At 35.5% G+C, this 23,603-nt stretch overlaps 1 protein-coding gene and 1 pseudogene across 1 annotated transcript; both read left to right on the top strand.

Annotated features, from left to right (window-relative positions):
* Window positions 1–16,557: 16,557 nt before the first annotated feature.
* On the top strand, window positions 16,558–18,064 carry LOC118349723 (polygalacturonase-like). The gene is made up of 4 exons (XM_035695272.1): window positions 16,558–16,686; window positions 16,781–17,068; window positions 17,207–17,722; window positions 17,831–18,064. The coding sequence occupies exons 1-4, from the start codon at window positions 16,558–16,560 to the stop codon at window positions 18,062–18,064; spliced, it is 1,167 nt and encodes a 388-aa protein (XP_035551165.1).
* A 4,059-nt stretch (window positions 18,065–22,123) lies between these two features.
* LOC118349724 lies at window positions 22,124–22,685 on the top strand (annotated as a pseudogene).
* The last annotated feature ends 918 nt before the right edge of the window (window positions 22,686–23,603 follow it).

A 23,603-nucleotide genomic window follows, 5' to 3' on the forward strand; every position in this document is an offset into this window, starting at 1 on the left:
CGCAGATTCAGCACGTAGGACAATCATTTTATCCTATACATATATAGGATAAAGAATGAATACCGTCATAAATATTCTAATATATTTAATTAAAACAGTTTATAATACTTAAAAAATTTTTGCGGGCATCAGGATGAGTCCACTCTCCATTACGATCAGTGTGTGATGCAGCATATAATTTTGTCATATCATAATTGGTATTTGAATCTTGCTACAATAAATGTATTAAGATATAAAGTCATTATGATTAATCCAATTAATTAACTATATCCAATAAAAAAAAATAGAAATACCAATTTTTTAGAGAGGCAATGGAAAGATCTTGAGCTTGCATGATGATTAATTTTCAATTTTGATCTATTTGTTTAGAACTTCGCTCCTGCAAAGAAATTGAAAATATTATGAAGCGAAATGACAAATAGGACAATTAAAATAATTAAATTTAATTATACCTGATATGATGGATCCTCAAACATGTCACAAAGTTTTTCCCACTCAGAAGGTCGGACATCCTGAAAAGGATGTTGGCGTGCATCTTCCTTATTCTCAAACTTATTATAATGCTCATGACACTTCGACTTATATGTACGGAATGCATTACCCATAAGCTCTTCCACAGTCTTACGCTCATCTCTCCGACCAAAATTTAATTCGAAATCATCATTGAAAAAAATAGTCACAAATACATTATCATTTATAATATTCTAAATTTAAGTAAAATATAAAAATTTATTCTACTAAATTAATGTTTTAAAAATTTCCAAACAACGCTTCTTGATAAGCTCTTTAACATCTTGGGAGATTTTCTTCTATGAAGTCGTTGCGAAATGAGCGTAAGTTCGTGTAAGAGCACCCACATGCGATGCAAGCCAAGCTGCTGGTTGTTCTTCGCACCCGGTATGTTCGTCAGGAATGTTAACCTTGATCTTACCCACCTTACGATATTTTTCCAACATTACCCTTCTAGTGGTGCCTCGACCTTGATGAGATTGTACTGTACATTTTATAAAATATAACATTGTAATCAATTTCATTTATATGTCTATTATAGGACCTTAATTAATAACTTTTATGAGTATTAGATTTTTACCTTGTTCTGTAGAGTCAATCTCTAATGGTGAGTCTGAATGTGGGTTATGAACAAGTGAAGATGGGTTGCGAACTTCCTTCCTCTTTGGCAGCATAATTTCAAATTACTAATACATTCAATAAGTAAAATATTTGTCATCAAGTGTAATGTTAACACATAATTGGTCAATCATAATCTGTATCAGTTTAATTTGACAATTCGCTCTCATCATTTATAGATAGTTCAGATGATTCAACATTTTCCTCAACTGTCGCATCAACAATTTCACCCTCAATATCTTCTCTATTTAATGGAATCATCTCATACAGATTCAAATCTACAAACAAATTTAAGGCGGGTTGACTCTCTTGGTATGTTTCTTGAGTAGAGGGGTCATCTTTTTCTTCATCTTGTCATTCCGCCTGAGGGATAACATCATATATATTTCTTGGAGAATATTTTTGTACTACTCGCCATTGCTTTCCTAACTTTGGGTCATCTAAGTAGAATACTTGAGAAGCCAAAATAAAAGAATCATCTTCATACCATTTTTTTTGATGTATTAACACTCAAAAAATATTCACCATCACGGACTCCAATACGAGGATTGCTTAAATCCTACCAATCACACTTAAACAAATACACCGCAAGCTCTCCCAAATATTTCATTCCAATTATATCGACAATAACCCCATAGAAATCAATATTTTCTTCATCATGACTTTTTTCGACTAGGACACCACTATTTTGGATTTTCCTTTAACAATCTCGATCCATTGTGTGATACCTATTTTTCCGATAAATACATGTAGAATATCAAGCAGCGCGTCTCGATCGGGTTGATTAACACGTCGTTGTGTTAATCAACGAAACTGCATATCTGGAGAACAATGGATGAATCTACCAAAATCATAATGTTGGACGACAACAGATATAGTTCGATAGTTTGCGAGAATGATCTTACAATCACAAATTGTCCATTCTGGACAATTCAAAACTTATCAATCAGGCATTCATCTGGATTAATAACTCTTGAACGGGTCTAAGGTTTATTTTGATAAACAAATAATGCAAGATATGCTAACATATGTCAAACAATAACAACATATTATTTATACAACAATACAACAAAAACATAATTAGTAGGTATTATTTAAAGATTTAATAGTATTTTAATTAAAATGTTAATTTTATTAATTTAGAATTAACTATTTAAGTGTTATTAAATCTAACTATTTGTATTTTAATTTAAAGATTTAGTAGTACTTTAATTTACAAACTTCATTTTATTAATTTAGAATTAAGTATTTAAGTATTATTAAATCTTAACTATTTGAATTTTAATTTAAAGATTTAATAGTATTTTAATTTAAATACTTAAATCTTATTAATTTAGAATTAACTATTTAAGTGTTATTAAATCCTAACTATTTGTATTTTAATTTAAAGATTTAGTAGTATTTTAATTTACAAACTTAATTTTATTAATTTAGAATTAAGTATTTAAGTATTATTAAATCCTAACTAGAGATCCTAAGAATCTCTATAATTAGATCTTAAATCTTATTTTAATTAGAGATCCTAAGAATCTCTATAATTATTTTTTATCAGTGATGACATCAGGGAATTTGTCAGCAATGGCCCATTGAATGGGTCTGATTTTACCTTCAGAAATATCATAACCAATGAATATGATCTTGATTTGGAATAATTTGATCTTTTTCACAGAAACGACAAGACTATTTAATCTAATGATGTCAAGAAACGAATTCAAGTGTTTTCAGTGATTATTAATAGATTTGGAGAAAACAAGGACACTGCCAATGTAGACAATGATGAAATGGGTGAACGAATTAAAAATATCGTTCATGATATTTTAGAATTCACTAGGGGCATTTTTTAGGCCAAAATGCACCACATTCCACTCATAGTGACTAAAATGGGTGTTAAAAGCAGTCTTATACTTATCTGACTCAGCTATCTGGATTTGCCAGAATCCTGATTTTAGGTCAAATCTGGAGAAGACAATCGCATTGCTAAATCTATGAATCAAGTCATTTTTATTGGGAATAAGGTATCTAATCCACTCTAAGATTTTGTTCATTTCTAGTTCAGCATTTTTCTGGACATAGAAGGCAGCACAAGATCAATGAGACTTGTTATGTCCAATTATCCATTTTTTAAGAAGATCAGCAATTTCAATTTGACAAAATTCTAAAGTCTGACTATTCATTTGAATAGGTCAGGTTATAGCGGAAATATTTTTCTCATCAAAATCTTTGATATATGGAAGAGTAACAACATGCTTCTTCCTATACCAAAAAACATTGGGTAAATCAGAACAAACATCTGAAATCAAACGTTTGTTAAAATCAGCAATTTTTGAAATCATTAAATTATTGGATAATTGTTCTGAAATCTTTTTGTATTTGATTTCCTGTTGGAGGAAATTCAAATGTTTGGTTTTTACAGAAAACAAAGATTTCAAACTTCTATCCATATCAATTTCAAAACAAGAAGTAAATTGAAACTTATCATTTTGACCAAAAGGGTCAGTAGTAATATCATCATTTTCAGTCAAAAAAGGATATAAAGGGGAAATGAAAGGAATCCCTAAGATTACTTTGTCAGACATGTTTCTGACTAAAACAGAAGGGATTTTAAAACAAACATTATCTTGGCAAACATGAGTATTGTTAAGCTCATAATTGATCTTCATCTGTGATCCATTTGCCGAAAATAACCTTTGAGTAGATTTTTCAAAATATTTGCTAGGCATTAATCATTCTTGAATGCAATTCAAGTCTAATCCAAAATCGATCATAGAAACTACAGAAAATTGAAAATCTCGATAAACAACAATAGTAACTCGTGAAAACCATTTAGGAGGAATAGTTTGATAGATCAAACATTTCTGATTATCATTAGCCTTATCATTTTGGTTAGAATCAGATTTATTCGTTTGCTCATTGTCAGAAAGAACATCTTGATCAAGTTGTTTATCCATTTTAAAACACAAAAATTCTTGTTTCAACATTTCATTTTCAGACTTAAGATTATTAATCTCAGTTCTGAGTTCAACGATTTCTTTTTTAATAGAATTTATTTCGTGTTGTAAATTAGAGGTAAAAACATTTTTGGGTTTTTTCTTTTGAAATCTTTCCAAAGTGTCTTGAAAACTAATCATTTGCTTAGAAGTTTCTGGTTCTTGATGAACCATAGTCTTATTAAGTTTAAGAAGATATTATTCTTTAAGTTTAGGATTTGTGATTTGTGAAATCAAAGTTAATAAAATATTTTCTTGTTCTTCTGTTTTGGTTAAAATATTGATTGTTTTACTCAAAGTTTTGCAACAATAATCAATTGCAGTTGCAACCATGCTTAATACCAGGAGAAACTGGAGATTCAGTTTCTGAGTGATACTCAAAATCACTAGAACTAATCTCTTGGATATCAGATGATGAAGAGGGTCCTGTTTCTAGGAGTCGAAACAGTTCTTCTTGATCATTGCTATCGATATTCAATTGGTTAAGCTTGTTTTTCAATTTATTGGGCTTCTTGGGACATTTATTAGCAAAATGACCAGATTTGCCACAATTGAAACATTTTCCTTTTGAAGAATTTTGAAAATTCTTTTTCTTAAAAAATGGTTTTTTAGAATTTTTCTTATAAAAATCATCATGGGGTTTTCCCCTTGTACCACCATGAGGTTTAGAAAACTTAGTAAAATGTTTATGCTTTCTTTTAGATGGAGCAATAGAAGGAATGTCAAATTATTCACAAAAAGTTCTTATTTCATATTTGGCTTTCTTACTATTTTTCATCTGTTCACGAAGCATTCTTTGATCATTGCACATACTAATACCAAGTTTATTTATTACGCTAAAAATATCACCATAGGTATAATTTTCGTAATTAAGAAATCTCGAGATATCTGTAAGTTCTTTCTTCACTTCGTAAGCAAATAAACGAGGTAGACTATCAATAAATTTCTCCTTCCAGTAAGGCTTCTGGCTATTATCTCGAAGCATTATTCTAGAGATGAAAACATCTTGATACCATCTATAATCTGACATCTGGTGACATTGAAGATTATTCAACTGATCGCTGATGCGATTAGTGATATTAGATGGTGTACCAATAAAATGTTTTAAAATAGTGTAAATCAAGGTGTTAACACCATCAGAATGTGCCATCTCTATTGTGTCATAAAAAATAGGTAATTCTTCATCAGTATGCTTGACAGCATTCTGAATGGTTTCTTTCATGTCAGTTGTGAGATGTTTATCCCACTAATGACGAAGTACACCAGAAAAACAATGGGTTAAAATCATAATAATATCAGGTTGTCTGATATTATTGTTAATATAAGCATTTGCAACTAAATACATTTTACTCATGGTATTGAGGATTTCCTATTTAGATAACCCGTCAATATTCCATTCGTAAACTTTGTCTGCAGAGTAAGAAGATTGGTTTTGGAAAAGTTTTTATTCGAATTGTAAATCAAGAGGAGTAGGTCTGGAATGCCAATTCTTCGTGAGACTCATTGGTTTGGGTCCTTTTGAAGAAAATCTGGCAATTTCAGGTTTAAAATCAAAATCTTGAAAATTATTTTCAAGTAAATCAATATCCTTAGATGAATCATCATCAGATGATTTTTCTATGGTTTCTACAAGAACTTCCTCTTTTCCTGTACTCGTTAGACTACTGGTAGAAGGTTGTTGTTTTTTCAGATCAGCTAGCATTTAATCAATCTTTTCAAGAGTCTTAGCCTGTGGATTTTGAAAATCAATTTTAGGCCGACTTGATGGTAAGACTATCAAAGGTTGTTCAAAAGTTTGCAAATTTTTCTTTGGGTGATCTTTAGGAGGAACCAAAGGATTTTCCATTTTGAAAACAAGATTTGAAGTAAAAATAGGTTTTTCAACCTTTTCTTCTATCTGATCTAACTGTTTTCCAATTGTATGAAGATCAAGATTTACAAAATTATTCTGGCGAATAACCTTTTTTCTTTCTTTTAAAACCTTGCCATTTTCAAGATCTCTAGAAACAGTTTCGGAGATTTTGAAAGGGGAAGCAGCTACTTCAGATCCTTTATAAGGAATAAGTATTGTCTTTAAAGGCGGATGGCTAGATTGAACTACCATTTTGCCTTCTTCCTTGACAAAATCAGTTTTAACAACATTTAAAGTATTTTTAGAAACATAATAGTTTTCAACAAAATCAAAGAAAATAATATGCCTTTGAAACTTATTCATTTCTTCTTTCCATTTACGCTTAACACGTAATTTTTCAACAGAAGAAAATTTTGCATGATAGGCCTTTCGCTTATCACGATTTTCTTTTGAACTATATTCATTCACAAGAGCAACCAAATCAAACTCAAAAGTTTTGTTTAAAACAGTTAAACTGTGATAAATAGGAGCAACAAAAGCTGCCATATCCGAAGCAGTAGGTGATAAAGATGAATTATCTTCTTCTTTATTAGCTTCTTCATTTACAGATTTATCTTTAGAGGATTCAGCATCCTTGGCAGAATAAAAAGCAGAGGTAACCTGAGAGGATGTAGACAATCCTTTCAGTTTTAAAACAGAGTTAACAGGCTGGGCTGTCTTAAAGAATCTTTTATAAATTGTTTGAGATTTTGGTCTCATCTTACTAGATTTTTAGAAACAGAACCAGCGAAAGAAGATCCAGACCCAGCAAAAGAATGTCTTCTTAAGCTTGGAGTACTAGTCTGATCAAAACTAATTTTAATAGTCCCATCTAAATATTGCTGAATGTAATCAAGATTACAATCATTAGGAATATTTCTGACAGGGGGAGCTTCATGTTCTAAAGTCCATTCATTGGGAAGAGAAATATATTTCTAATAAACCATCTTTGGAACTTGAATATTGGCATATGGGGTAGAACTTTGGATCAAAAGAGTCTTTCCTGCAGTGGATTTTGCAATGACTTTTGGATTTAAATTTGTTTTTAAAAGACGATAGTAAATCTGAAAAATAAGGGCAAGAGGTTTACTTCCTTCAACCATGTCGTAACCAGAGGTAATCTAACGCCTCGTCCTCGAGGGTCCGGAGAGTTAACTCATATTACCAGATAATCAACTCCAACGTTGCTAATACTCTTCCAAAAGATTCAAATCAAATGTAAACGCTTCAAATTTAATTAACCACACCTACTCGTATATAAAATCCTCAATACAGTAACCCCAAAAATTACCAACTTCTCTACATATCACTTATACTCACATTTCAACAATATAATCATAAATTTTTTTTACCAATACTCATCGAAAGTTTTCTATTCTTAAGTCATCGCACCCAATTCTTCATAGTCCTGATCCTCAGCTAAAATATCCAACAATCATCTGAAAATATTGGAGATAAGAGGGGGGTGAGTTATCAACAACTCAGTAAGCAGAGAACATATACTAGTATGTAAACATGACCATTTACAGATTTCATGATGCAGAACAGAACACTTTATTTTCATAATGCAGAGTCAAAACATATTATAAAAATATCAGAGCGAAAGTTCAAAAATATTCTTATTTAAATTCTTTTGGCATAGCATAACTGACCACCATCGTACCAGATCATCATATCGCATCAGAGGCCATGTTTAACCCCCGTGATAGGGTTGTGCAAACCCCGGTAGCTAACCGAGCAGAAACAGAATGTGAATCTTCCCCTTATTTATTCTCGGAGTCCCTAGTGTGCACACAGGAAAGACCACCAGAAAACCACTTTGTTTCCAAAGTGGGTGCACCAGAAACAGAACAGTTGGTACCAACCCAAACAGAATCCACTATTAGCACCCGTGGTAGGTCAAATAGGTCACCATCCACAAACCACATCCCAATTCAGAATGTCATGCCAAAAGTTTTTAGAAATCACATCATATCAGAATACGGAACACCTTCAGAACAGAACAGAATTTTCAGAAAGCATATCATATCAGAGTACAGACCATCTTCAGAATATAACAGAGTTTTCAGAAATCACAAAACATTATTTTATGCACAAACTTTCATATTTGCTCTCTTTTTCAGAGTTTAGAAGTAAAATGTAAAATACCTCATGTCTACACCAGTCATACCAGAAAATACTTTATTCTTAAACAAAATCTCATAAGTAATGCAGAAACAAATAATTGAGGTAGTTCAAATATATTTTCATAACAAAACATGTTTATTTTCAAAAATCAACCTCAGTCCATTTTATTTTTATGCAAATCTAGAATAGGAACCCCGCTTACTTGGACTTCTTAGCTTTTTCGAAAATTCCTCAATAATGCCGAATAAACTTATTCGTCACCTATAAAATAATCACGTAAATTTTCATAAATTTCTATTCAATCTCGTATTTCGATATTTAAGCCTAAGTTTCTAAAATAACCTATTTTTAATTCCTCAAAATCGAAAATTCTCATTATTCCTAAAATACTAGCATCACTTTCTAAACTCATCAATATAAAATTTAATAACTCCGACTAAAACATTAAATTCTAACTTATTTACGAATGAGACCTTACTATAAATTATAAAACTGAAAAAAAGAACATAACTATATCGAAACCATTAAAACCATAGCTTTTGTTTAAATCAAAAATATTCTTTTAAAAGGATTCAAAATAAGATTTTGCACTTACTGATCATTCTAAAAAAAATTTATCAGTATTTACTTAATAAATATTCCGATAAAATATCAATCTCTTAAAAATACCAACTTAACCAAATAAACCCACATGCAGCCCAAATAAATTTTTTTTTTTTCTAAAACCGTGTATCAAACATAATAAAATCAGGCCTGATAAAATAAAAAAAATACACAAGTCTTTCAAAATGACGTATGTCTCATTAATCTCAAGCCCAGTCCACAAAAAAAATAGCTCATTAGATTTAAACACTAATCAGTTAAAACTAAGCCATCAACATAAGTCTTGTAGTCCATTGAAAGCCTTTCCAAAAATTTAAAGCATGTTTTAGAAAATAAAAGGGTAGGAAGGTAAAAACAGACTCTTCTTCTTTACCGAAATATCTAATATATATTGTTTCCCTTATAGTCAACTAAAAGACACTAAAGAAGACTAAAACATGAGTTGCGGCGGGGCTTACTCAAGAGGAAACTAGGCGGCAGCGTGCGATGACTAGACTGGGTAGGCAGTGGCGGAGCGGCTGGAGAGCAAGCGTGCGGCGGAGCTTCCGTCGAGCTGCGCTGAGCATGAGAGAGAGAGGGAGAGGTGAGCGAGAGAGAACAGTGGGAGACAGAGCTTGGCTTACCGAGGGTGGTCACGGCAGACCTGAGCGTACGACCGGCGTCTTCCGGTTGTTCCCGCTTGAGGCTGAGCAGTTTGGGTGGCGGCGCTGGGGTTCACTATGGAGGAAGGCTGGTGCTCTGTTTTTCGGTGGTGCAAACAGAGGTGGGTTTACGTGGAGAGGGTGGTGGCGCGCGGCTTGAGTGGTGGACCTGGGTGGTTGAGGTTCCGTGCGTGGACTGAGTTCGGTGGAGAACGACTTGTTGGCCTGGCTGTGGGGAGTGACGGGGCTGCTGAACGCAACCGAGGCTTGCAGTTTGGTGCTTTACGGAAGTGTAGGGACTAGCTGCAAGGCCACGGTTTCTTGTGTGCTGGGGCGTGAAAATGAGGGCAGCGGCAGTGAGTGGGTACAATGGTTGATGGAGGCTGAGACGTGAAGAGAAAAAGAAAAACAGCAATGAAACTTGCTAGCGCAGTGGAGAAGGGATCTCGGTTTGGCGAAGAGGAGGACGAGCGGCACTTAGTCTAGGGTTGAGATGATAACCGTAAGTATGTATATAAAGGAGATATAAATAGTAAAGGGAAAAACCTAGATGAAGGGGATGAAAAGGGAATGCATGAAAATGGCAAACGGGTGAGACGTGCTCTGGGTGCTTCCAAGGAACGGGTTCTTAAGTCTAAAGAGAAAAAAAAATAAAGAAAATAACATAAAATAAATATACTTAAACCTAAACTCTCTTTTAAAAAAAATTATTAATGAACCCAAATGATTTTAAAACAGCCAATGAAATAAAAATAATTCAAACGCAGTGATTACAATGAAACTAAATAATTAAATCCAATAATAAGTTAATTTAATTTGAGAAGAAATTTAAACGGATAACAGTAATTAATTTAAAGAAAGCACTTCAAAAAAAATAATTTTTGTAAACTAAAAATCATAAAATAACCCAATTAAAAAAAATCTAATAATTTTAAAACAAGAGAATAAATTTTGAATCAATAAAAATAATTTCTTTATTAAAATTACACTAAAATATGGGATGTTACAGGTAACCTGAGAGTTAATTGGATTCCTTTAACGCTAATCTAGAACGCTTGTAATTCGATCGTACTCTAATGGTACGTAGTATATAATATAGGTTTAAACAATATATTTGACAAATTGACAATAAAAAGCATCACAAAAAATATTATTGTTGTATAGAACTTTCTTTCCTAATATTGTACGTTCGAATACTGTTATAGAAATTTTGCCTACTTTCTTATATGATGGTTCCTCATGATAACGTGGATCATAAAATGTATTTTTAGTGACAGTTTTTTTCCATCACAAAAGATATAAATTATGTCATGTTCGAAAATATCAATTGCGAGTGAGAAATTCTATTTGCACTCTTGCGCGCTTGTGTTGTGATGATCACATGGAGGACACATAAGCCTCACCAGCACACATGAATCCTTTGACTCAACTCCAAACACTTTCAATCTTTCCCGGCCTACATGAACACTAGGCTAGGGGTGGGCTCCGACTCCGACAAAAGTCGGAGCCAAAGTTCCCCTCCGACTCCGACTCCGAACGTAGTCGGAGTCCGATTCCGATCGGAGGTCGGAGCTCCGACCTCCTATCGGAACTCCGACTGGAGTTCGGAGGGAGTTCCGAACGGAGGTCGGAGCTCCGACTCCGAACTCAATTTCAGATTTTTTTTTTTTTTATTATTTAAATTTTGTTGTTCAATTTCGTTTCAGATAGTGGGCAACATATATATATTTTTTTAAAAGTGAACCATCTACAAATATTTGGTTTATTCAAGAGTTTTCAATAATTTAAATATTCGTTCTGATTTTGTTACTGAATTTTGATTATATCTTTAATTTGTTTTATGTCCGCTTGAAATTTAGCATTAAAAGTGCTCATGACTCATGAGTTGAAAATTACACAAATTTAAAATTTTATAGAAAAGAATGATGGTACGAATTTGTATAATTCGATTAATTTCAGTTGGATAATAAATTATAAACTTTTGAGAGAGGATGGATAAGTACTAATAGAAATTATAGAATAAAGAGTACTTATCCCACGTATTTGCTCGGGATATAAGTACATAAATATAACTATATAAATAGTTTAAAAAGTAAATAACATGTATGATGCAGCCATAAGTTATAACAGTCTCATTTATAACGTAATAACAATATGACTCAGTCTTGAAATATAACTACATAAAAATTAAACACGGGTTTCACTCAAACCCCAATGTTCCATTGGTCACGCCTGAAATGAAGATAGAAAGTAGCAATCAATAGATGAAAAAAAATTGATAATAAAAAATTATATACGATAAAAGAATAATTTGATTCTTACCAAGAAAGGAGGTTCTCTCAATTCCATCCCAACTCTCAAGTAGCGTCCGTTCCAAACTCTCAATCATCGGTAATTATGTTAGGGTTCACAATTAGATCTATAAAATCATAAAAAGTAGAAGTTAGAAACATTAAAAATAATTAAATCATCATTTAAAAGCATATAAACTTACCCGATTCAAGCCTATAGCTCTCGGCATCAACGCCAACGGTATCTAGTCCAATGGGCGTTTCACTTATCCAATTCTGTGTGCAAACGAGGGCCTCCACGGTTGACGGTGACAATGAACTCCGATAAGCATCCAACACGCGACCTCCAGTGCTAAATGCCGACTCTGAGGCAACCGTAGTGACAGGAATGGCTAGCACATCTCGGGCCACACGGGAAAGGACTGGATACTTGGTGGAATTAACTTTCCACCAAGTTAATAACTGAAATACATCACTAGGTGCCTCGACAGCTTCCATAAAATATCGTTCAACCTCAGATGTACAATGCATAATATTCCTTGTTGACATGAGTTGATGATACTGCCGTATGACACGATTGCCTCTAACCCCTACAGATGGGTCAGTATCACCTGAGGAAACTGTCGATCCTGTCGGCCTCGAATGTGAGGAGCTACCAACTGCGGATGAAGGCTGAGCACTAGTACTGTAGTGATGATATAAGTCATCAACATCACTTTTTAGCAATCTAATAAACTCTCCAGCCTTCACTGCCCCGAGGACGGAATTTACCCAAAATTCTAGAACGGCCAACTTAACTCGGGGGTCAAGGATCACAGCCACAAATAGCAATCTATTTATCTTCTCAATATTCCCCCAATATTTATCATATTTGATCTTCATCCTCGTAGCCATATCAGATAACAATCCAGCAGAGTCAGTACAACTATTTTCCAACTGGAAGTGAAGCTCTGAGAGCTCACTGAAAAATGAGTTCGCAGTCGTATATTTGGATCCAGATAGTCGCATGGTTATCTCATAAAAAGTTCTTAAAAATTCAACAAAATAACTCACACTGGTCCAATCATGTGCGTCTGGCGCACCGAGCCCCTGTCCTGCTGGCTCCAACAAAGCATACCTCAGGCCCCCATCCTCGACCTCCATCCGCTCGAATGCTTTTTGGTACTTCTGTGCCACATCCAACATCATGTATGTAGAATTCCATCGAGTCGGAACGTCCAAGCACAGCATACTAGAACATTCAATCTTCAAATCTTCTGCTATTGCCTTAAACTTGGCAAGCTTTTGAGGGGAACCCCTCACATATCGTACAATGTTGCGGACTCGGGTTATGGAATCATGAACCTCTTTTAATCCCTCAACAACTATGAGGTTAATGATATGAGCACAGCATCGAACGTGAATAAACTCGTGGGCCCGAATGACATCATCTCTCACCGTCGTGTTCCGCTTAAACCAATCAATTGCTGTTTCATTCGCACTGGCATTGTCAACTGTAATACACAGCACTTTTCGAATTCCCCAGTCCTTTAAACAATCATCCATCTTCGCCCCAATGGATGCACCTTTATGATCCACAATTTCTTTAAAACCAATAATTTTTTTATGCAAAATCTACTCACTGTCAATGTAGTGTGCTGTGATACACATGTAGCAGACGTTCTGTATGGAAGTCCATGTGTCAGTCGTAAAAGACACTCTCTGGCCAGTGGTAATAAACATCTTCCTCATCTCCTCCTTGTCCTTCGCATGCCTCTTCATACAATCTCGCATCACTGTATACCGTGATGGAATGGGAAATCGTGGCTCAACAAAATTTAGAAACTTTCGAAAGCCTCTTTTCTCGACTGTGGTAAATGGCATCTCATCAGTAATTATCATCTCTGCAAGCATGTCCCTCAACATCTTCTCACTGTATTGAGGGATGACCAATTTCTTAGTCTGTGTACCATCAGTGGCTGTAGAAGTTTGGTAACTGAGGTTGGTCTGATCAGTGGCTTGCAATCCCTTCGCTATCTTATATCGTTGGCAACCATTTAGATGTGCTATTAACACACTGGTACCTTGCTTCTTCGAATGGCATCCACAAAGTGATCCACAGTAATGGCATCTTGCCACTGGGTTCGCAATTTCACCAGGAATTTTGGTGAAATGCTCCCATGTCCACGACCTCTTTTTAGAAGGTCGTGGTGGTTGATCTTGCTCAATGGGCATCTCCTCTTCCTCGTTGAACATATCTTCATCCTCTATATCAACTGGGAGTGGGAGTCGACTACTCGCACAAGATGTAAGATGTAGCTGCCCTAGATGTAGCTGCCCTAGATGTGGCTCTAGGGGTGGAAGTACCCACCGGTGTAGGAGTTGTAGCATTGGCATCCGCCACATCCCCTTGTGGACGATCATCTCCACTATGTCTAGGATCCATATCACAATCAATGAAGCTGAAAAAATTAAATTAGAAGCAAAAAATTAGTTTAAAAATAAACTAGGCTATCGTATTATACAATAGGACATGTATTATTGTATCATAATAATACATGTATCGATGTATTATTACATTGAGGTTCGGTTGATGTGCGCTTGACTCAGACGAACCCATCCAAATGGGTTCGCTCGACATGCGCTCGACGTGCGCTCGAGCAGAAGTCATACAGAGAGGTTCGCTCGACGTGCGCTCGATGTAGCGCTCGAGCAGAACCCATCCAGAGAGGTTCGCTCGATGTGCGCTCGACGTGGAGCTCGAGCAGAATCCATCCAGAGAGGTTCGCTCGACGTGCGCTCGACGTGGCGCTCGAGCATAATCCATACAGAGAGGATCGCTCGACCTGCGCTCGACGTCGCGCTCGAGCAGAATCCATACAGAGAGTTTCGCTCGATGAGCGCTCGACGTAGCGCTCGAGCAGAACTCTTCCAGAGAGGTTCGCTTGACTTCCGCTCGACATATCGCTCGAGCCAATGTTCAATACAACGTGCGCTCGACTTGCGCTCGACACCTCGCTCGAGCGCAAGTCTTCAAAACAATGTAAAATTCATGTTTTTGAGCGCCGTGTTGGGGACTATATTGAATATTCAATACACAAGAATCACAACTGCTGGCTCCAATTCATAAGAGACGTGCTTGAATTAAATTTAGGGCTCATAAATTTAGGGCTCACCGTAGGTGGAAGCTGAACAGAGGGATGGCGGCAGGGAGGAGTAACGACGAACGGTGTTCTGAAGAATGCGAGACGGAGGGTTCACTGGTTCATGCACTGGGACGGGAGACGCGAGAGAGAAGTGAAGGAGGAAGAAGAACTGAAGAAGTGAAGAAGGAAGAAGAAGAAGTGAAAAGGAAGAGGAAGTGAGGAACGAGTCGTTCTGAAGAAGAAGCCCCTTCAAGAAGGAACTTCCGAACGACGCCGTTCCATATTAAGTGGAACGGTGTCGTTCAATAATTTTTTTTTTAAACCCAGCTCCAAAACGACGTCGTTTTGGAGCTGGGTTTAAAAAAAAAAATTCGGAGTCGGAGTCGGAGCTCCGACTCAGACTCCGACTCCGAATAATTATTCGGAGCTACTCCGAATTCCGACTCCGAATTCCGACAACTCCGACTCCGTCGGAGTCGGCATCGGAGCGGAGGTCGGACGGAGTCGGAATTCTCAGAATTCTGCACACCCCTACACTAGGCCATGAAAACATGCAAATTTGTCCAGCTCCTCGTTTATTTTTGTTGATGAGATGAGATGAGTTTAGATTAAAATTAAAAAGTTGAATAAAATATTATTAGAATATATTTTTTTAATATTATTTTTATTTTAAAATTTAAAAAAGTTGAGTTGTTTATTTTATTTTATTTTATATGAAAATTTAGAAAAATTGTAATGATTAGATGGGACGAGATGAGACCGAACCAAAATGTCTAATGAAATACTCAATTTAGGAAAACTATAATAAAATTGTAATTATTTTATTTTATATCAAACAAAACCAAACCAAAATATCGTACGAAATACTCAATTACACCGATATCCTATACAACCTCAGTTCTTGAATGAAAATTAGTAATAATGTAGTTGGATATATTATATATTAATTATTTCCCGATCGTTTATTAATAACTTTAGCTTTAATTATATATGTATAATCTAACTTGATCAATTCCATGATCACATGATATATAATAAGATGATCAGTGGATGATGATGATGTGGCTAAATAGGAGCAAAACTTCCCAATTAAGAGAATTGAAGAAGGGTCTTGACTTTAATTTAGAATGGGTAAAGATGATCAAGAGAACATCATCATCATGACCTGTTTAATTTGGGATTAGACAAATTAATTAAAAGCTAATTAATGGTCTATATATTATATTCTATTATATTATATTATCGGTAATTAATAAAACGAAACGAAATATTTATATAGGCTAACATGTTAGATATATGTGTGTGCGCGTGTGTTACGTCTATTTGAAATATAAATTATGTGGAAACATGCAACGTACAAGCTGTACTCATGAGAATTAATCACGAAAACTACTGGCTATATATAGAAACAACAGTACTAATAATTCCTCTTAATTGTAAGAAACATGAACGTACGTACGCGTACAAGTGGAACTGGAGCTAAATATATATATATATATATATATATATATATATATATATAAATGATGGATCAACGGAGTACGTACTTGAATTAGGTGAAACCGTACGTGCACGCCTTGGAATCATAGATTGCATAACAATTAGCAAGTAATTGGTTTCAAGTTTTAAAGGTGCTTAGCCTCTCTACTCCACCATATATATCCCCATGCAACCAAATCAAATTTAAAATCTTATACGAATTACTCATCAATACTGATCTCCCATATATACAACCAGCTCCGACGAAACAAAAAATATCTCAACATGAGTTTGAAATTGAATATTGCAACCCTACCGATTCTGTTTCTCCTAGCATCGGTTGCCAATGCCAAACCGGCCGTCTTTAATATTGTGAAGAAGTATGGAGGAAAGGTTAATGAGGATATCACCCTGGTATGCACTCATGCATGCATTCCCAACCGACTTATATATAATTGCTTCATGTGCTAATTAAACTCTGTTTCATGATTAATAATTTTGCATGTAGCCTTTGTCAAATGCTTGGAAGGATGCATGCGCAATGCCGGGTCAGAGTAAAGTCGTGGTACCAGCTGGGACATACAGGTTGGGTCCAGTGCAGTTAAATGGCCCGTGCAAAGGTCCTATTGAGCTTAAAGTTCGAGGCACCTTAGAGGCTCCAGGAGACCTTAGTTTTTTCAAATGGGGAAGTTGGGTCAGTTTTGAACGTGTCGACCAGTTAACTTTGTCAGGCAATGGAACTTTTGATGGCCAAGGAAAATCTGTTTGGGGTAAATACAATGGTGCCCTCCCAATTGTAAGTTTGCGACTTCTATATATATATCTTTAATTAATCTTTGTCTAAATTTACCATTCCAGTCTTATAAGTCTTATCCTTAAAGCAATGTTTATGTTTTGACCATGTGGAGCTTAATAATGTCTAAAAAATGAACAGAATATAAGGTTCGACTTTATCACCAATTCAATGATTCGGGGCATAACATCGTTGGATAGCAAACAGTTCCATTTGCATGTTTTTGCTTGCAAAAACGTTACCCTATTCCACTTAAATATCAGAGCACCAGGAGATAGCCCCAACACAGATGGAATCCACATGGGGCGATCAACTGGAATCAATATAATTGATTCGAAGATCGGAACCGGTGATGATTGTATCTCTCTTGGTGATGGCAATCGAGATATACTTATCCAGAAAGTAGCCTGTGGACCTGGCCATGGAATCAGCATAGGAAGTCTTGGTAAGTATGAGAATGAAGAACCTATAGTCGGGGTCAAAGTTCTTGATTGCAACCTAAGAAATACAATGAATGGCGTAAGAATCAAAACATGGCCTGCTTCCTTTCCTGGCATTGCCTCTGATATGCATTTTGAGAACATCTACATGAGAAATGTCAGCAATCCCGTCATCATAGATCAGGTGTACTGCCCATGGAATCAATGCAAAGCACAGGTGATTACATCATGATAAAGAACCAGTTTCATGTTATTATCTTCATATTCAAAATTTAAGAAATATTACCCATATCATAAGTATTTTTGTTGTGTTTCTTGGTTCTAGATTCCCTCGAAGATTAAGATCAGTGAGGTTAGCTTCAAAAATATACGAGGCACGTCTCAAACTAAGGAGGCCGTGAAACTTTTATGCAGTAATGAAGTACCATGTGAGAATGTGGAGATTAGTGACATAGACCTCGCATACCAAGGAAGCGATGGCCCTGCAACATCCCAATGTACTAATGCCAATCCCACCATTTCAGGCAAACAGAATCCTCCTGCCTGTAGTCTGAAATAATTTGTTAGCTAAGTGTGACAAGAGTTGAATATCTGTATTTGTACTATAAGCGAACTGCATGTTTGTGTTTGTATGGACACTGTAAGTGGAGGGAAATCTGTTTTCGATTGATGATCAATAATTACCAAAAGAGTGATATTAATTGTATTAAGTTTTACATACACTACTATACATTTGAGGGGGAGTTAATTATCATGCAGCTTATCTACATATATATATAGCACCAGATTATAATCACAATGATCAATTAACAGTTTCAATATATAAATATATATATATATATATTAATTTTCATTTAATTATAACTTTAGCTTTAATTCATGTGTATTATATAAGATCATGATATATCACGTCATTCAACTCTATAAATTTTTTTATCTAAAATTAAAATTATTATAGATTTAAGGAAATAATTAATTAATGTACAACAAATGCATGCCGTGCTTAATTTGTAACACCCCGTATTTTAGTATATTTTTTTAATTGAAAGATTATTTGTTATTAATTTAAAACTTTATTCTCTTGTTTTAAAATTGGTTGGATTTTTAGTGGGTTTATTTTTATGATTTTAATTTTGTGAAAATTATTTTAAAGTGCTTTCTTATAATTGATTACTGTAATACATTTAAATTATTTTTCATTTTAAATTAACTTATCGTTGGGTTTAATTATTTATTTTCATTTTAATCATTACGTTTGAATTATTTTATTTTACTTGCTGTTTTAAAATCGTTTCCGTTGGATCATTTTTATGACCCAAGATATGAGGATTGAACCTCATTTCTTTTCCTACATTTTCTCTTTCCTCTTTTATTTATCTTCTTTTCCTTTCTTTCTTTTTCTTTTTCTTCCCCTGCTTCTCGCGCGCCACAACCCCCCCTCCCTCTCTCCTTCCGTTTCTCTTCTCCCCCAGCCCCATCGTGCCCTGGCGGTGACCGACACCGCCCCTCCCTCTCACCTCCCCTTCGACCGGCGACCACCTCCCTGTAATTTCAGCCCTCCTCGCGCCGCCGTTATCCCCCACGCACCACACCAAGCCGTAGCACTCCTTGCGCCGCTGCGCCGCCGTCGCGCCACCTCCGGCCACCATCTTCTCACCACATCATCCTCAACCTCCTAGCAACCCAATAGACCCAACCCTACCTCCGATCTGTCACCGGTGAAGCCCCACCATCAATATTTCCGTTTTGGGTATTTTAGCCTTCGACCGCCCTCTACGCCGCCACCCACGGCCAACCGCCATCCACGGCCACAGTGCATTTGGCACGATTTTGTTGCTGCGTTGACGCTTCTAGCACCTCCGTAATCTTTCAAAAATTATATTATAGCATTGTAAGTATTTTTCCCAAAGAACTTTTGAGATTTAAATGTATTTCTGCGCTAATTCATATTTACTGTGAATTTGTTGGTTGTGCCAGACTGAGTTCGAGGAGTAAGGGGGGTCGGTTGGATTTGATGATGGAGTTGTTTGTGTGAGATTGGTTTATGCTATGAAATTTGTTGGCTTTTTTGGGTTTAAATATTGGTGTTTTGAGTTTGACATTGGTCATGGTGAATATTGATGATTTTAGGAAGTGATGATATATTTTGGGATTATGAACGTTTTAAGTTTTGAGGAATTAAAATATGTTATTTAAGAAGCTTAGGCTTAAATATCGAAATCCATAATTGATTAAAAACTTACGGAAATTATGTGATTATTTTTATAGGTGACGATTTATAGTCGATTCGACATTTTTTAAGAAACTTCTGAAAAACTAAGTTGCCCAGGTAAGCGGGGTTCATATACTAGTTTTGCATAAAAGAAATGAAATGAAGGACTTTGAAAATATGCATGTTTGTTTGAAAAGAAATACGAAACGACCTCAAATGTTTATTCTGCATATGCAGAAATTCTATATAAGAGAAATTATTTTTTGTCATGACTGGTGTAGACATGAGCTAATTTTGCGCATTCTGTTTCTAAACTATGCAAAATGAGCGAATATGAAAAATCTAAAAGTTTTTGCTATAAATAAATGAAGATGTTTTGGACTCTGTTTATTTCGAACATGTGAAATGATCTGAAACTATTCAATATTTTGTTTTGATATGATGTATCATCTGAAAACCTTGGCATGAAGTTCTGATTCTGTATTTGAATGTGATCTGGTTCTGATGATGTTCCGTTCTATTTCTATTAAGACCCAGCCACGGGTATAATGGTGGTTTATAACCCTACCACGGGGGTGAAACATGGTATACGGCCCAGCCACGAGTATAATGGTGATTTATAACCCTACCACGGGGGTGAAACATGGAATACGGCCCAGCCACGGGTATAATGGTGGTTTATAACCCTACCACGGGGGTGAAACATGGTATACGGCCCAGCCACGGGTATAATGGTGGTTTATAACCCTACCACGGGGGTGAAACATGGTATACGGCCTAGCCACGGGTATAATGGTGATTTATAACCCTACCACGGGGGTGAAATATGGAATACGGCCCAGTCACGGGTATAATGGTGGTTTATAACCCTACCATGGGGGTGAAACATAGTATACGGCCTAGCCACGGGTATAATGGTGGTTTATAACCCTACCACGGGGGTGAAACATGGTATACGGCCCAGCCACGGGTATAATGGTGGTTTATAACCCTACCACGGGGGTAAAACATGATATTTGTCACAATGTGATGCTATGAGATGATAAGAATATAATGTTTTGGTTGGATATGCCAAAGGACTTTCTTTTTTAGAACAAGTTTGTTTTTCTGAAAAATTTCGCTCTGATGTTTTGTAACAAGTTTTGTTTTTGCATTCTGAAAGAAAATATGTTGTTTCTGCATTCTGAAAGTAAATGTCTTGTTCTGCATACTGAATTTTATAAATGCTCATGTTTACATGCTATTATATGCTCTCTGCTTACTGAGTTGTTGATAACTCACCCCCTTATCTCCACAATATTTTTCAGATATTATGATGGTTCAACTGAGGATCAAGATTATGAAACACTGAGTGAGATGATTTAAGTGTAGTGGTTCAAGCATAGGAAGTTTTTTATGAGTATTATCGAATTTTATTAAGAAATTTTATTGTATTGTGATGACTTGACATTTTGAAAAATTGGTTATATTGAAAAAATTAGATTGAATCGAATTTTCTAAATGATATTGGGAATTTGGAGTCTATTTTTATATTGTTGGAATGTGAGTTTAAGTGCTAGAAAGTAACTCTCCGACCCGTGCGAGACCGGGGCGTTCCATAATTTATTTTGATACATTGGATCTTCATTTTGAAAATGTGGATCTCGTGCCATCAGGCCGCATGTCGTTGGTGTGCGATGCTTAATTAATTTCCATGTATTTCGGTTCTTACCAGTACATGATGTACTCATGTGCTAGCTAGCTATAGCTAGAATAATTCTCCAATCAAAAGCCACATTAATTTAGGCTCTGTTATATTTATTTAACGTGTATTTGCAATATATATATATATACAAGCTATAAATCATCATGTGGACACAACATATAATATATATACAAGCTAGCAGTACTACGTACTAATTAAGAAATATTATATAATTATCACGAAAACTATTATATATAGAAACAAACAGTTCCAATAATTGCTCATAATTTGTTGTGAATTTCTTTTGGGGCAGCAAGTAATGACCCGGCCTCATCGCATATTAATTCAAGAACAACTTAACGTACGGTCCGATCCACTACTTCATTTTGAACTCATGCGATGTTCAATTAATATATAATAACCATCTAAAACATGAGAAAGTGGAGTTAATTAAATATATTAATGATGGATCAACGTCGTCAGACCTGAAGAATTAGGTGAAACCGTACGAGCAGGCTTTGGATCATCAGATATTGCATATATAACAATTAGCAAGTAATTGGTTTTCGATCGAGTACTTTTTAATGGTGCTAATTAGCTTCTCTACTCCACTATATCATGTATCCCCAACCAATCCACACTTAAAATCATGTCATACCAATTACTGATCAATACTGATCATCGATCTTGCATACAACCTCAGACGATTCAAAAATTTCAATATGGCCGGTTTGAAATTGAATATTGCAACCCTATCATGTTAAAGAACCATCAGGAGTTTCTAAGTCAAAATATATCATTGACTTCCTTTGTACCCTTGCAGTTTCTGCACTTTACTCTCTTTTGCTTTCCCTGATGCAGCTAGCTTTAAGGTTCTAAAAAGGAAATTTCCTTCCAAAAGGTTCTAAAAGGGAAAACATTTTCTGTGGTTTTGGAAATGCAAATCTACAGATCACTCATTGCTACTTGTGTCTCTATTGTGGGACTTTTTGCAAGTGGGGAATGGAAGACTTTACATGGGGAAATGGAAGGTTTTGGTACGGGTAAAGCTTCCTATGTAATGACTTTGGTTTGGACATTGCCATGGCATGGCAGGTTTGCAAACTTGGTGTCGTGGGCTTGATATTTGTGGTGTCATCTCTCTTCTCCAATGTAATCAAATCTAGCTCTTTAGCTATTACTCCTATTGCTTCTGTGATTGACAACATGAATGGCATCTAGGTAATTGCTATGCGTTTGGCTCTTTGGGGTTTTGCATCCAATATTTTTAAATTATTATTGTGATAATTCTACAGCAAGAACATCTCAAAACGATATTAACGAATCTCATAAAGATTATTTATCTTGATTGTTTCTTAATGAGGGATTTGGAAAGACTAGCTAGAAACTGAATATCATAATATATAAAAAATAGCCATAATATATAACATATTGTATATTAGCAGAGTACATACGTACCTAGGTCCAAAATAGCCAAAAAATACAAGTTCCATAAACCCATCAAAATGACTCTATTTCTGCGAGTTGGTGAGAAATCGACAGAAAACCCATCAAATTTGCTGCAAGCATTTGAAGCGGCATCAACTCATTTATTCACCAAAAATGGGAAAGAGGAAAAAACCAAATATTGAAAGGGATCCCTTAGAAATAGCTGCGTTCTGTATTCTAGACGCAATAGGAAGACAATTTATTGTCGGCATGCCCCAAAATCGCCGAATCATGCATTCACAGCGGCGCCCCAAAATCACCGCATGTAGTCTTGTGAGTGTCTTGCTGCGTGAGGTATTCACCGCAATTGGGAAGTAGTGTATTGCCGGCATGCCCCAAATGGCCGATATTCTTCTTTAAGCTCAGGATTTGTAATTTGAGAAATCAAGGTTAACAAGAGATTTTCTTGTTCTTCAGCCTTAGTTAAGACATTAATTGTCTTACTAGAAGGCTTACAACAGGTAGAATTACAGTTGCAACCCAGCTTTGGATCAGAAGGTTCAAGAGTTTCAGTTTCAGAGTGATATTCTGAATCGCTAGAACTGAACTCAAGGATATCCGATGATGAAGACGAGGCTATTTCTAGGAGTTGAAATAGTTCTTTTTTATCATGGTTATTAATATCCAACTGATTAAGCTTCTTTTTTAATTTTTTGGCTTTCTTGGGACATTTATCTGGAAAATGTCCAGTCTTGCCACAATTAAAACATTTTC

Source organism: Juglans regia, chromosome 10 (genome assembly GCF_001411555.2).
Source record: "Juglans regia cultivar Chandler chromosome 10, Walnut 2.0, whole genome shotgun sequence".
In the NCBI taxonomy this organism is placed as follows: Eukaryota; Viridiplantae; Streptophyta; class Magnoliopsida; order Fagales; family Juglandaceae; genus Juglans; species Juglans regia.

What these genes read in the sequence shown, in the direction of transcription:
- LOC118349723 (XM_035695272.1), top strand. Translation starts at nt 16,558, where the DNA reads ATGAGTTTGAAATTGAATATTGCAACCCTACCGATTCTGTTTCTCCTA. An exon ending in TTAATGAGGATATCACCCTG is followed by an intron (nt 16,687 to 16,780) that starts GTATGCACTCAT and finishes TTTTGCATGTAG; the next exon opens with CCTTTGTCAAATGCTTGGAA. An exon ending in GGAATCAATGCAAAGCACAG is followed by an intron (nt 17,723 to 17,830) that starts GTGATTACATCA and finishes TCTTGGTTCTAG; the next exon opens with ATTCCCTCGAAGATTAAGAT.